At 36.8% G+C, this 16,240-nt stretch overlaps 1 protein-coding gene across 2 annotated transcripts; it reads left to right on the forward strand.

Annotated features, from left to right (window-relative positions):
* The first annotated feature begins 840 nt into the window (after window positions 1–840).
* LOC110879167 (phosphate transporter PHO1 homolog 9) lies at window positions 841–6,121 on the forward strand. Of its 2 annotated transcripts, XM_035977763.1 has the most exons (10): window positions 841–919; window positions 1,070–1,797; window positions 1,904–1,952; window positions 2,851–2,922; window positions 4,028–4,157; window positions 4,234–4,613; window positions 4,694–4,843; window positions 4,937–5,089; window positions 5,201–5,479; window positions 5,781–6,121. In XM_035977763.1, exons 2-10 carry the CDS (start codon window positions 1,097–1,099, stop codon window positions 6,009–6,011), a joined length of 2,145 nt encoding a protein of 714 aa, XP_035833656.1. In that variant the 5' UTR covers window positions 841–919; window positions 1,070–1,096; the 3' UTR covers window positions 6,012–6,121. The 2 variants fall into 2 exon arrangements, with proteins under 2 accessions (XP_035833656.1, XP_035833655.1); XM_035977762.1 differs by having other exon boundaries at window positions 885–1,797.
* The last annotated feature ends 10,119 nt before the right edge of the window (window positions 6,122–16,240 follow it).

Raw genomic sequence — 16,240 nt, forward strand, 5'->3', positions numbered from 1 at the left:
GAAGATGATACCTCTAACCCGGTTACTCGAAACATGCATAATCGTTTACCCGAACCATACATGGAAACATTTTCCTTTTATTTTTATGTCTCCTTGGATAACAAGTTAATCTACTAAACCATTAATCTTTAGTTTATATATTTCTAATTTCATCTGATTAATCATATAGTAATTAAAATAGTAAGAAATGCATTTCAAAATCCCAACGGATAATTTTCAACAAACAAATGTGTATACTCGAAAGCAGTCGGCTTTCAGACATGGTTTTACAATCGGTATGGACTGTGATGTCTTAAACCCGTCTCAGTATCATCCCTATATATTTTTGTAGTAATTAAAGATTCCTCGAAAACCTAATTGAATCTTTTAGACTACCCACTACGGTGATCGGTTTCACCAACCGGTTGCCACATTTACAAAAAGACAAAAAAACATTTGCAATTTAAAAATGTAAAAATTAATTTATGCTTCAAACGGTTTGGTGGGACAACCAAAGGTTGCAAACGGTTGCTAAATATTATAATTTATATTTTTTCTTTTCTATTATTTAAGTTGTTATTTTTGTAATAAACAATAATTATAAATTATATTTATTTAATAAAATATTGGTGTAGGTTGGGTTGTGATTTGTGAATGTGAGTGAAAAGTAAGATTGGGTTGGGTTGTGTATATGGAGGAAAGAGAAATTAGTTTTTTAATAAAATGTTTGGTTGGATTAGGTTGTGATAGTGGATAGTCTTAGTTTTACTAGTTGCAATGACAAATCATCATAACTCACTTGTCCCGACCTGAATCGAAAATCTTGACCTTTATGAGATAGGTGGCCCCAATGGGCAATGTGGTCTTTCTTTTATAGCGTGGTTATATATATCTTTCGTTTTCATAACCCAGAACATAGTGGGCATGAAGCCGGAAGCTGGTGAGTTTCTTCCAAATTTGAATTGTATGTAAAACTAGACCATTATAAATCATCTAACGGAGATATATTGTTTATTCCTATATCAACGTTTAATCTTCTCTATAAAATATCGAACCGACAATGAAATTTGAAAAAGAATTTGCTTCACAGACTGTGCCAGAATGGCGAGAAGCATATATGAATTACAAATACCTCAAGACTCTCTTAGAACAAATCTTGATTTTCCGGCAGCGGCAGCCACCGGAGAACCAAGCGAACCGGCCAAAGCCATCCCGGTCTTTAAAGAGGAAGGTGTCCCTACTCAGAGCTTTCAGTGGGCTAACTAACAACAGCTTCATAAAACACAAAGAAGATGAGGTGATTGTAGTAAATGCAATGCAGCAAGTTGATGAAGAACAACAAGGTGGCGAGTGTCCGAATTACCAGACTGTTTTCCTCCGGTCATCCGAGGATGGGGGAGATTTAGACCTTGTGTTTTTTAAAAGACTTGATGATGAATTTAATAAAGTGGTACGTTTTTATAAAACCAAAGTGGAGGAGGTGGTGCGGGAGGCTGGGGAGTTGAGTAATCAAATGGATGCTCTCATTGCTCTTAGAATCAAAGTAAACAATCCATCAATCGAGGTGACTGAAGAACATCAAAATCATCCAAAGAGATTGGAAGAGGCAGATGAACACAAGATGGCGTCTTTAGAAGTTTTAGATCGCGTAAAGATCAACGCGACCAGTGAAACACCACGATCCACCGTTAGAAATGTTTTCAATAGTTTGAATGTGGATTTGAACTACAGCAGAAATGAGCTCAAAAATGCCCAAGGAAAGTTGAAGCAGGCTTTTCTTGAGTTCCATGAAAAGCTTCGGTTTCTGAAGAACTACACGTAAGCATCGATCAACCACTTATATTTATATATTTACAAATTTACATAAACATTTGGCTGAAAAAATTAATATAACTGAATTGTATCTTGCTTAATTTGAAACCAGTTTCCTGAATCAAATGGCCTTCTCCAAGATCATGAAGAAGTATGATAAGGTTAGTTTGGGTTGTTACTTTTTTTTTGTCACATGTGTGATGTGTCTCATGGTGTTCCACAAGTTTAAAAAAAATAATAGTTTTAGCAACTGTTGATATATTCACCAACGAATTAGCGACGTGTTATATTTTCACTTAGGCTATAGGGTGTGGTCATTACCCTCGTGACTACCATGACCCTCCACGTCAGTGCATAACCCACCTCTAATTCACCATTTAAAAGCACTACTCTAAGGGTGTGATTATAACCCAAACCACTAGCCCTTTATTTATTTTAATTTATGTTTGTTTAAAGAGAAAAAGGAAATGATTTCTTAAAAAATAGAAAGGATGACCATGGTTGCCATGGTTTAATTCATTCAAATCATGGTGGATCAAACAAGGAGGTGGTGTAGCTTTACATTGACAAATCATGTCCCAACCATGACTTCCACACCCTTTAGCCTTAGATATGTAGTGTTTAATAAAAGGGTTAATTCTAATTGGAGTTAAAGTGGGTCCAAAATAATCCAAAAGCTTGAAAATAAAGTGTGGAATTTATTATTATTTAGTTATTAGGTCTAGATAAGTATTAGTATTATATTTAACGGAATATATTTATCTTTTTTTTTTGAAAGGCAAAAAAAAAAAAAAAAATATATAGATATGTTTGGGTTTAGTTTCGTATAAATATATTTATCTAGTATTGGTTTAATAATTATTTAATTGATGTATGAGTCAAAGTATGTTTGGGTTTAGTTTCGTATAAATATAGATGGTTAAGATTATTGTAATTACTAATTAGTATGCTTTGGTTTAATAATAAAAAAAAGTCAAACAAATTGTTCAATCTCATGTTATGTGTGTTTAATCAAAAATTTGACTTTCCAACATCAAATGACCTAGATTGTGCTTACAGATCACATCAAGAAATGCGTCGGATGTTTACTTGCAGATGGTTGAAGAATCTTACTTGAGCCAATCTGAGGAGGTATAATATATCAGTTTTCTATTGTGTGATATAAAATGCTAAAAAAAGTATTTATTTAAACATATTTTTTTTTATTTTTAAGTGTAAATTTATATTAGGCACTTAAATTTTTTTTGTTAATCTTGTTATAATTGGGAAACAAATTATTTTAAGAATAACAATTAAGAAAAATTGGCATGAGTAAAAAAACTAAAAGATAACTTAAATTTTAAATCTTTTAACACACACCCATTTGACACAATAGAAAAAGATATTATATATGTAGTGTTTATCTTTATACATGAAATGTTGAAAGCAGAAGGGGCTGAATTCAGACTGCATAATAAAGTGAAAAGATAGTTGGCCAGTGACTGGGTAATTTTTCGTTAATCAGTCAATTAATCGCTAGTCGGGCCTAGTCGGTCCTAGTCGGCCAGCCAAAAATCGGCGATTCCGACCATATTCTGGCACAAAACCTGTATATTCCGGCCAAAACCTCTAAGTTCCGGCCAGTTTCCAACCGAACCATGTGAATTCTAATACTTAATCCTGTATACTTAAAAAAATGAGTCGAGTAAGAGTTAAAACTGAAAATTACATATAAAAAACCCGATCCGATTAATCTCGAGCAATCCCGAGTAGTCGCTAGTCCCCACCTCACCGGCCGACTAGCGACTAGCAAGTTCTCCAACCTTGGATAGTATTATATAATACTAATTATGTTTTAGTATTGTTTCTAAAAAAGTTATTTGCCAAAAGTTGGGGCTGTTAAGAAAGCGTTAGCCGGCGTTCAAAAACGGTGGCTATGTCTTAGCCGCACAAAAGGCGAAAATTATTTGGTGAAAATTGATTAACTAGAATAGTGAGAGTCTATTTTGTAAAAGGCAGAAATTCAATTACTAATTTATAAACAAAAGTTTGGTTGACTTGACTAATTTGGTAATTTTCCTAGACATACTTGTTTTAGCACATGACAAAAAGCTTACGTACGTGCCAAACATTAACCAAAAGACATTTAGCAATGCTAACTAAACCCCGTGAAGATTCGAGTTCACTTTCAAATTAATTCCCCAGGCTTATCAGATGTTGTGACCTGTGCCTGACTATATGCAAACATTTACTTCAGGTTGCAAAGCTCATAGAGAGAGTCGAAGCAGTATTCATAAAGCACTTCTGTAAAGGCGATCGTCAACGAGCAATGAACACCTTAAGACTGAAATCTAAAAGAGAGAAGCATCGAGTTACATTCTTTGTTGGTAAGTTATGTGTGTCATGCAAGATAATCATTATAGACTTGTAAAGTACAAATAATCAATGTATTTTCTTGTGCAGGGGTCTTCTTTGGATGCTCATTAGCACTTGTTGTCGCGATCATTATAAGTATACATGCTCGAGATCTTCTCCAGGGTGAAGGACACACTAAGTACATGAACACCATCTTCCCACTATACAGCTTATTTGGATTTATCGTGTTGCATATGCTGATGTATGCTGGAAATATATACTTTTGGGTGCGCTATCGTGTCAATTACGTGTTTATATTTGGATTTAAGCAAGGAACAGAAATGGGTTTCAAACAAATTCTGCTCCTCACTTTTGGTCTGTCAGTTCTCATTCTTGCAGCTGTACTCTCAAATCTTGAAATGGAATTGGATCCAGAAACTGAAAGTTACAAGGCATGGACTGAATTACTCCCTTTGGGCTTGGTCATTGTAAGAAATCCATATTTTGGTTCATTATACATTCATGTGTATATATGTTTTTCAAATTGACTATAAACTGTGTGTTGCAGGTTGTGGTTTTGATGACAATCTGTCCATTTAATATCTTGTATCGAACAAACCGTTTCTTCTTCTTGGTGTGTTTATGGCACTGCATTTGTGCTCCTCTTTACATGGTCACACTTTCTGATTTCTTTTTGGCTGATCAGTTTACCAGTCAGGTAAGATTAAAAAGCAGTTGTGAAATAATGATTAAACTGATAATACTTTTGATCAAGAAAATAAATGTCATTGATTACTTTTAATGGATCCAGGTTCAGTTATTGAGGAATATACAGTTCTATGTATGTTACTATGGGTGGGGAGATTTTAAGAAGAGAGATGCAACGACTTGCAACGAAAGTAACATTTTTGAAATTATTTCTATAGTTATCGCTGTTGTCCCATATTGGATTCGAGTTCTACAGGTATGTAGTCTCATGCATTTTAAAGTTGTAGTGTACGAGTACGATCCATGGATGATTTTTTTTTTTTTAAATTCTAATACAATAATACTTGTTGAATTTGACTATGTATAGTGTATAAGACGCTTTTGTGAAGGATCTGATTCTACACAAGCTATGAATGGACTCAAATACCTATCTACCATTGCTGCTGTAGTTTCAAGGACAATTTATATTCAAAGAAGAGGAACAAGCTTGAAGATCCTAGCTGCATCCACCTCAGGAGTCGCAACAATTTTCAATACCTACTGGGATATAGTGATGGATTGGGGTCTACTATGTAGGAATTCTGAGAATCCATGGTTGAGAGACAAGCTCATTTTGCCCAACAGATTTGTCTACTTCATAGCAATGGTAATTAATGATCTTGTCACACCTTTGGGCCATAAGGCCTCAATTCTTAACAAAGCGTTCTGGGCGCATTGGTTGTGGATGGAAAAACTTCCCAATTAGTCAAACATGCTTGAGGGGAAATCATCCATAATTGGTGAAACTTAGGGAACTTTCCACTCGGGCAACTAAAAATATATCTGTAAGCTACTTGTGCGCAAAGCGGACAATGTTGGCTGGCATTGGATGTTAGATGTTACATACCATTTCAAATAATAACTGCAATTATCGTTTTGGATCTTGATTGACGTTAGGTGATTTGCAGGTATTGAATGTGATCCTGAGACTTGCGTGGATGCAAACTGTATTGGATTTCCATGAAGCCCCTTTTCTACATAGGAATGCCCTGATTGCAATTGTAGCGATTTTGGAGATTATCCGACGTGGCATATGGAATTTCTTCAGGTTGGAGAATGAGCATTTGAATAATGTTGGGAAATTTCGAGTTGTCAAGTCGGTGCCTTTACCTTTTAGTTACGAAGACAAGGATCTATAAATAATTAATTCGTTTGCAAGTTTTGTATTTCTATTAAAAATACAAAAAAATTCAAATAATATATTTTTATGTAAATAGCATTTAACATGTAAAAAAGTTTATGTGAAAAATATGTGATTCTGTTGTATTTCAAATGAATGATTTCAAGAGCATACAAGAAGAACCGAACCAACGGTTAAAAAAACAAAGACAATCGGATGTAATCGAGTATTTGGAGATACAAAATCCTAGCAAAAAACTAGGTTTGATAGAACAATTGACGATGGCTTGCATCGAACATCCGATACCGATTTATAAATCAAACTCTAAGACCTAGTTTCTCCCTTTTCTTGATCGAGAGATGGAGATGACACCATCCGCCAGCCAGATCTTTTTAATAAGGGTGGACAGGGCATCCTTGAGTAACCCTGTCGGGGTATGTGTACCGTGCTGCTACACCGCCACCATCATTGCTGGTATCAATTCCAGGTTCCATCCGCGGGCATGAGTCACCTATGAATGATGTTTATTTTTGCTCTTCTAATGGCTATAATGCGAGAACGGCTATAATGCCGTTGCTATTTTATAAAAATTATTTTCTTTTTAAGTTTTACCTATTATGTATACCACACTATTTTACCATTTTACTTCACTAAAATTAAAACATTTATACCAATACTCTACACACACAAACAATATTACTCTATAGATTCAAAAATAAATAATCAAAGGTTGGTGCAAGCAAGAAAACTTTAAATCTCGAGGAATCGATTCTAGTTCGAGAAGAGGTGGTTAAGCTCGTGAGGAGGTCGAGCTCGAGTCATCAACGGTATAAACTGCAACACACAACAACCACAAGTGTTACCATACCAACCATATGTCTATCTAGTAATGCCAAGTCCTCCTACTCTAGTTGCACCTGGTTGATAGGATAACCCTTTAGAAGATCAACAATCATTTGACCCATTTGCATTGAGGAGCCCAACTTATCGGTCCCCACATGACAATGAGTAGCGACCGCTCCTGGTTTATGACGATCATGATGATGAAGCTCGTGCTTGAAACTCAAGAGTCATATCAACATAAATATCAAGATTATGATTTTGATGAAAATCTTGAAGATATGCAAGTTGAAGAAGAGGCAGATGAAGATGACCAAGGTGAGGCAAATGAAGGAAGATTCCAAGACCAACGGACTATCAACCAGGAAAAACGAGCAAGAAGTAGCTTTGTGCAAAAGTATGGGTTCCCATTTCCGAAAACAAGAAAAACGGGAGTCATCAAAAAAGGGTTAGTTTTTGGAAGGCAGTGCTTAAACATTGCAGTGAACTTACGGGCGGAAGCAATCGAATGGTCTTCAACTAAATTCAAAATGGAAGCCTTTGAATGAAAATATGAATTTGTTCAACAGATATTATACTCAATCGGTACAATTTCTATTTATTTTAATTTAAGTTCCTTACCTTTTAGTTTATTACAATATTTTTATTAGTTTATTATAATATTTATATTTATATTTATTTTTAGTTTATAATTGCATTAATTTATATTATTTTTATCTCTATATGATCATTTACGAGCTAGTGGATGCGACAATTTTAATGTGATGAAAAAGACGTTAAGTGATTATCAAAAAAAACATCTAGGTGTTTTTAATCAAAGTTGATTCATGGGAAATTGTAAAAAAAAGCATGATAAATGGGGCAAGGTCCCGTTGATGGGTGAAGGATCCGAGAGTCATTCGAAAAGAGAAGAGAGTCATCAGATTTCGGCAACTTCCGCTCATGTACACTAGACAATGCTTTCACTAGTCATAAGTCAAACCTTAACGAAAACACAACAGCTACAAGACCAAATAAAAAAAGAGACTCGTCGAGTCGTCAAGTAAAGTAGTTAGTGTGACAAAGTTGGTGTTTACACGCATCAATGAAAGAAAAGACCATGAAGGAGTTTGTGGAAATAATAAACGAAACAACGGGAAAAAGATTTGGTGTGGTTGAAGGATCAAAGGACATCTATGAGGGAAAATCGGTATGACTGGGACTTAAAGACGTTTATGAAATCATTCATATGTTGGAAGTAATTCTGGCTCGAAAATGTGAAATAACACAAAGATATAACTAGCCTTTTGATTTTTAGATATTTTTTATTAACTTTCCATACTTGGTACTTTGAATTGTTTTTAGTTTAAATTATGTGATGTTTTAATTTTAATGAAAGGTTAGTTTTACTTGTGTTTTTAAATGTATAGTTTATTTCCAATTAAAAAAAGGAAAAATGTTATAAAGTACTTGAAAGGAGTGAGCCACTAATGATGGTATTTTAGGGTAGGGTAATTGAGGGCAAAAATGAGATGGCAGAGTGGAAGATTGGTGGTATCATAGGGTAGTTGTGGGCAGTTGATTTATGGGACCCGCTGAGTCGTCAAGCAAAGTTAGTTTGGTTGACAAAGTTTGTGCGTACACATCAAGGGAAAAAAAGAGGCCATGAAGGACTTGGTGAAAATATAAAAGAATCAAGGAGAAGAAGTTATAGTGTTTTTGGAGGATCAATGAGCTTTGTTGGATGATCAATGGGTAGCTGTGAGGGGAAATTGGTATGACCAGGACTTGAAAACGTCTATGAAATCGCATGAAAATTTTACCGGTCCAATGTCAGAAGTGGTTCAAGCCCGAAAATGTGAAATAGTGTAAAGTTATAATTGACCTTGTAATTTTTAAATATTTTTTACACACTTTCGAACTTGTTTTTTTTTTCTTATTTAACCTTTTATATTTTTATTTTTTTTTAGTTTGAGTTATGTAATGTTTTAATTTTAATGAAAGCTTAGTTTTGTATGTGTTTATAAATGTATAATTTTTTAAATAAAAAAAGGAAAATTGTTTAGGGTACTTGAAAGGAACGACACCCGATTATGGTATTTCTGGGAAGTTGAGGGTAAAATAAGGTGAAAGTGAGGTGATGATGATTGGCGTTGTGTTGAGGAGCATTCTTTATACAATCACTTAGAAGGAAGATCTTTACTTACACACCATCTTCTAATCTGACAAATAATCTTGTGAGGTTTAAATTGGATTCCCTTGAAAGTTGTATGTTTCATGTCTTCTAGATAGAATTCCACTATTATCCAATCTTGAGATTATGGGGATCATAATTGATTTTGATTGGTGCCGCATCTACCATGGAGTGGGAGAGGCGAGGGAACATGTGTTTATTACATTTGTGATGAATTGTTTCTTACATCAGTGGCATGTGAAAGTCTTACATTTCGCTAGATTTTAGGACTAGGTGTTAATATGACTTATATGAATCTTACCAGTTCTCAGACACTCTCTAGGGTCAAAGTTGTTCGTTGTTGATAGCATGAAGTTAACTCCCTGGTGAGTTCGAAAAGCCCATTTTTTTACAATTTGGGCTAATATGCACACTACCTTAGGTGTTATTACCATGTGAAGTACTTACTATTACAAGATTATGGATTGATTTACGTTATAGGTTTGATATTTATCAAGGGGAGCTTAGGCATCATAGGGTACCGGTATGGTATCGAGTAACCCCTACTCGATCGGTAACACCGCCATCGGAAGTCTAGGTGGTGAGTTTCGGGTAGCGAGATTGGGTGGTATCCAATGATTAGGTAGTGAGATTGTGTTTATGTGTGTGTTGTTGAGGAAAGATTGAGGGATGTGAGTGGTTCGTGAACGGGTTCCACCCCAGGTTATGGAGGGGCATTCCTAGGTAGTTGACGTGGTAGCGGGTGGTGGTGTCTTCCTTGTTGAGAACCCCTACTTTCGCTTAGTTTGTTTGGTTAAATGATTGATGATTGACGTTAAATGATCGATGGTTAGAAATTTCTACAAGCATTATTGGTGGGGTTTCGTAAGTGCAACGGGGTAGGGGCAAGGTCTTATACAAGTGTAAGTAGGGTCAACTCTAAAAAATTATGCCCAGGATGACACAAAAAATTGGGCCCAAAATTGTACTTAAAGGGAATGAATTAAAAATATAAGATCTTGGTGTTGGAGGCAGGCCTTGAACTTGAGACCTTTACATTATCTTGAGATAGTTTTTTTCACTCCACCACCAACATTTTTATGTATATAAATGGGTGCATATACTATATATGTATATATATATATATATATGTATGTATGTATATGTATATGGAGACTTTCAAATGAAAACCACCCTTGAGTTGAAGGAACTCGTGAGAACCCCACCTCCCATGTGAGTTTTTCAACCAAATTTTTCACAAAGGTAGAGTAACACATAACAAAGCCCCCCTGTGAGAACAAAATTCCAACAAAAAATTTGCGAGCCGGTTTATTCAACATGTAAGTTTGATATATAGTGGTGTAAAACACTGTAGCTAAGTGGATTATGTGTTACACCCCGACCCGCAGCGGATTATCGGTCGGAGCGCGATGATTGTCCCAAGCTTATGCCACTATTAAATGTCACACCATCAAAATCCACATATGGAGTTTTACCACGAGGTGTGCGACTGACCAGGATCATGCCACTAATCATATTGAACAATTATTTAATATAACGAAATTCATCACCATCAACACGATCAGTTATTAAGTTTTCAAACGTTCAAAGACAAAGTCTAAATTAACAACAGAAGCAAAATGTTTTAAAAGTCCACACAATAGTTAAAACCATAATTGTTTAATAAAGGAGACCCAACAAAATAGTTCATCGCAATCACAACACTTCCACAGTGCAAGCTCCTGAGCTGTACCTAACGACCTGCAAAGCATGCACAAGTGTGTCAACAGAAAGTTGACGAGTTCACAATTTTTTACTGTTGTTACAAAACAAGTTTGTTTCAAATACTTATTTTAAAAAACATGTCATGGGGAGCTGCCCCATCGTTAAGCTACTAAACTGTGTGGTACCGAAACTTTACTGTTGTAGTTGTTGTGCCCCATATTAATGTCTATCATCATTGATCAGCTGTCAAGGTCAAAAGTTCACGCCCGGCTCCCAGCATGGTGGGAGGTTTGTCAAACCTGATAGTAGTATCAACTATTACCCCGTTCGCCAAACTCGGCGACTAATCGGTATTATGTGTGGGACTTTCAGATAGAGTTCGCTTAGTCCTCTAAAGACATGAAATATTAATTACCCTATTTAGTAGTATTCCAATCCATGAATACTAGACGGTCTCAATCCAGGGATAATGTGGTTCCCAATTCCCAGGAATTCAGGCTTTTTGTAAATATGTGAACTCACCTTAGCTTAGCTCGGCAGATTAAGGTACATGAGCTAGAATGGTCAACCACGTCCTAATGTGGTTACCAAGATTGTTAGGGTTCGTGTTATAGAATCTCACGTAGGTTCTACACGTAACTAACAAGTAGCACACAAACAAGTTATCACATAGCACGTAAATCATGTGGGTCATACTTAGGTTCATAACAAAGAGACACAAAGGTGTACGGGGTGAGTGTGTGGTATTATCTTTACAACATAAGGGTGAGCGGTGTGGGTGTGGGTGTGCGGCACATGAATGTGCGGTATCAGCATAGGCACCTGAGTTTGCGGTGTGCAGTGTGCGACACAGGAGTGTACGATACAGGAGTGTGCGATGTGTGGGGTGTGTGATATCTACATAACCCCGCTGTAAGCTACGGTTCCCAACCGTGGCCTACGGTTCACACTCTCTGTTCAAAACAGCAAACACCCACCGTAGCATACAGCTCTTGACCGTAGCCTACGCCATGTTCATTCATGTTGCCGATACAAAATTTCCAGGTTTCATTAATCCCATTTACGACATTATATAAACATAACTGATCATCTGCATTTGATTTTGGCTTATTTATTAATCATACCAAAACATCAAAATCATAAACCCTAATCCACATGCACTCGTCTATATGAACATAACAGAATTTTTGAAGCATCATATTGATTTACATGAACCCTAAATCATCAAATAACATCATGACCAACAATCCAATCAGATCTAGCGATCCAATATCACAAGTTATCATCAAAATCATATTACCACGAAACCCTAGTTGTTAATTCAGCATTGATACAATCAAAACAACATTGAAACATGACTTCTAGCAAAACCCTAGATCATAATTATTCTCATATCACCAAGTACCAATCATCAAGCAAGAACACAGCCAAGTATATCGAAGAAATCAATCCAAGATAATGATAAATACACTAACCGAGAGATGTAGAGTGAAAGAGTGTGCTAGGACGAGAGATATGGAGCTTCGAATGGAAGAGGGCAGCCGTCGATCACCGAGGAAAAGAGAGGGAGTGCTAGGGTTTTATAATTTTGTATTTGAAACACAAGGGAAGTCGCACACATGTATACATGCATATGTGTGTCCAAATAAGAAAGGGTTTTGGGTTTGGTTTGGGCTTGGGAGGTTTGGGCCGAGAACAAAAGGGTAGTGGTTAGTGGGTGTGGTGCTGAAGTGTGTACAAGTTGGTTATTATTGGGCCGCACACACCACCCAATGGGAATACGTAAAGAACATTTAACAGTTAACATAGGCACAAACAACCAATTTATAACATAACTACGTTTAACATAAATTATCAAGTTAACATAAAATGAGAATGTGACGTATAGAAGAATGTGAAAAGTAATGATACCAAGTTAAAGGTCACGAATTTAGACGATGCTAACCTCAAAAGTACGGGTTGTCATATAATCCCCAAGTTGAAAGAAATTTCGTCTCGAAATTTAGTATGCAGTCACTGAAGAAGCTAATGCAGTTAAGCGTTTTCACGGGGTGTCACATCATCCCCAAGTTAATTTGTAATTTCGTCCTGAAATTCAGTAGTAGCTTGAGCACTGGATGCATTATTCTTTAACAACTGAGGGTATTTGCGCATCATCTGATCTTCCCGTTCCCAAGTACACTTTGGGCCACGTCTTGAGTTCCGACGTACTCGAACAATGGGAATCTAGCTACATTTGAGTGTTTTGACCTCCCGATCCATCATCTCCATTAGTTCCTCTATGAAACGAAGTTGATCATCAATCGTGAGTTCTTTGAAAGGAACAATGAGTGTCTCATCAGATAAGCATTTCTTCAGATTCGACACGTGGAACACATTGTGCACCCCACTGAGTTCTTCAGGAAAATTCAGCCTATAAGCCACGGTGCCAATTCTTTTCGTGATTTCAAATGGTCCAACATAACGTGGATTAAGCTTGCCCCGTATACCAAAACGAACAACACCTTTCCACGGTGAGACTTTTAATAAGACCCTGTTGCCCACCTAGAATGCCAATGGTTTCCTACGCTTATCAGCGTAGCTTTTCGCAAGCTGTCGCCATTCGAAACGTCGGCGTTACCAAAGTCAATAACACATGCTCGCAACATATCTTCAAGGGTTTGAATGGTGCGCTCCGTTTGACCATAAGTTTGCGGGTGATAGGTTGTGCTCATGTCTAGATATGAGCAGAAGCATTTGTGCATAGCTTGCCACAAATCAGACGCAAAACGCGAAACACGAGTCACGATCGGAGATGATGGAGATCGGCACTCCGTGCCTAGAAACCACTTCCTTCAAGTATATGCTAGAAAGTTGAGTAAACTTGTCGGTTTCTTTGATCGCCAGGAAGTGGGTAGATTTAGTTAGGCAATCTACGATCACCCAAATGGTGTCATTCCCGCTCTGAGTTCTGGGTAAGCCAGTAATGAAATCCATGGATATTTCTTCCCATTTCCACATTGACAGATCCAGTTGTTGTAGTAACCCTGATGGCTTTTGGTACTCAATCTTGACCCCTAGCACAGGTCAAGCACTTGCTAACGTACTTTGCTATAATTGCCTTCATGTTAGGCCACCAATATAGTGCATTTAGATTGTGATACATCTTGTCAAAACGAGGATGTATCGAGTATTAAGACTTGTGTGCTTCGTCCATCACAAGCTCTCGCAGATTTCCATAAGTTGGAACCCATATACGTTCCATGAAGTAATGAATGCCATCCATTTTGAGTTCAAGTTGTTTTTCCATGCCCCGTATGGATTCAGCTAGAAGGTTTTCCTCCTTCAGTGCTTCAACTTGAATGTTGCGAATTTGTTCAGGAAGGTTTTAATGTATGGTAAGATGTAATGTGCGGGCTCGTTTAGGTTGGTTTCCTTTTGGCGGAGGGTGTCGGCTACAACACTGACCTTGCCTGAATGATATTTGATTGCGCACTCTTAGACATTTAGTAGTTCGACCCATCGGCGTTGTCGCATGTTCAGCTCCTTCTGGTCGAATATGTGCTGAAGACATTTAGTAGTTTGACCCAACTTCATTGACCACATGACCAAGGAAATGGACTTGGCGAAGCCAAAAGTCGCTTTTCGAGAATTTAGTATAGAGCTCGTTCGAGAATTTCGTAAGAGTTCCTAAATGAGGCGTAGATGTTGCTCGTGTTCCTCCTAACTCTTAGAGTAGATCAGGATGTCGTCAATGAAAACAATGACGAACTTGTCAAGGTAGGGTTTGCACACTCGATTCATGAGATCCATAAAAACCGCGGGTGCATTCGTCAACCCAAATGGCATAACAAGAAACTTGTAGTGGCCGTAATGAGTCCTGAATGCAGTTTTGGAGATGTTCCATAGGCAAAAGGGTCAATTAAGGTTGTTTTGGACATGGGAAATCTCGGTGAAATTGGCTGCACGTTTATATTAATTTGGCAAATAGTTTTGATCGAGTAAATAGGAGAAAAAGTGGAAATCATGAGCATGCAGTTACTATTACAAATCTGCTAAGAACTGCAAAATAATCAAAACAGAGATAAAGAAACAATTAACGAGAACCGGGCTTGTGTTTGACACAATTCCCTTAAACAGATTCGCGGTCTGTTCCCTGGGGTGCGCCGGTTCGAAGCAGCAACAGTGTACTGCCGGACTTGAACACTTGCCAAAAAAAGAAATGGAGCTGTGTTGCAGAAACTGAGATTGAGAGAGGAGAGTTGTTGAGGTGTATCTAAACTGAACTGATCAGCTTGATCTCTTTTTATAGTCACCGAAGCATAACTGAATTATGGCCATCATTGCAGAGAAGACCATAATAATTGTCATAATGATGGCAGTTTAAAACCAAAAATCATCAGTTATGAGTCTCGAGTGCAAAAACTGCCTCACTCGAGCCCGGGTTTTAGGAGCTACATTCGTGCGGGCACGTACGAGTTCAACCAAATTCCAGTTCCGATTCCGAAACCCATTTTTTTGCGTGTGTTGTGTTAACGAGGGCCTGAACCAACACAGTTAAAAGAACAAATACAATCAGATCTAACGTAACTGAGGATTCAGAGATAAAAATTTTAGCAAAAAAAATTGACGATGGATTGCATTGAACAACACATACCGATTTATAAATCAAAAGGGTTGATTGTTTACCTCTTAATCATATTATAAGCTCAATGAAAATTTTGACATGTATACCCTTAACCCTAACAAAACACACAACGCCCTCCTCCTCTCCTCTCCTCGTCGCAGCCTCCATGAATCTCTTTAGTCCTGGTCCATTAAAATTCTGAGGTTAATCGAGGTTTATATCACTACTACAAAAATAGGTATCCGCTATGGCCCGAATCCGTAGCAAATCCATAGCGAACACCCATTTTGCTACGAATTTGCTACGAATTTGGTTCGTAGCTACAAGTCTCGTCGCTAATTTATTTGCTATGAAGTTTAGCTACGGAATCATATTTTGCTATAGTTTTAGCTATGAAAATAGACGTTGCTATTTTAGCTATGAATTTGCTACGAAAGTATTTGCTACGAAATTTGCTATGTACTTTTAGCTAATTTTTTGCTACAAATTATTAGCTACGGTTTTTGCTACAAAATTTTCGCTACATTTTTTGCTATAAAATTTTAGCTACTGTTTTTACTACAAATTTTTAATTACTGTTTTTTTTTCTACATATTGGACCACACAAAATTTGCTACCGAATTTAGATACAAATGCAATTAACTTTGCTATGGGTAGCTATTCCCCTTATTTGCAATTCAAAAATTTTAATTTTGGTTACCCAAATCACATGAAGGTTTACAATAACAAATAATAGCAGAGGTTCTACAAATAAATAAAAAAAATTATAAAATGTATTGCAATAAAGTATTACAAAATTGTACAAAATATTCAATTACAAATGACTATAGTTTCGTAACTTTCAATATCCGGATGAAGAAAACAACACTACTCCATCCCATCAAGAACATAGCTTCGTATAAAAGTAACACAAAATACAATATAT

This window comes from Helianthus annuus, chromosome 9 (assembly GCF_002127325.2).
Source record: "Helianthus annuus cultivar XRQ/B chromosome 9, HanXRQr2.0-SUNRISE, whole genome shotgun sequence".
NCBI lineage: Eukaryota > Viridiplantae > Streptophyta > Magnoliopsida > Asterales > Asteraceae > Helianthus > Helianthus annuus.

Coding starts and splice junctions, on each gene's coding strand:
- LOC110879167 (XM_035977762.1), top strand. CDS start 1,040: ATGAAATTTGAAAAAGAATTTGCTTCACAGACTGTGCCAGAATGGCGA. Junction 1,798..1,903: donor CGGTTTCTGAAGAACTACAC/GTAAGCATCGAT, acceptor ATTTGAAACCAG/TTTCCTGAATCAAATGGCCT. Junction 4,614..4,693: donor TCCCTTTGGGCTTGGTCATT/GTAAGAAATCCA, acceptor TGTGTGTTGCAG/GTTGTGGTTTTGATGACAAT.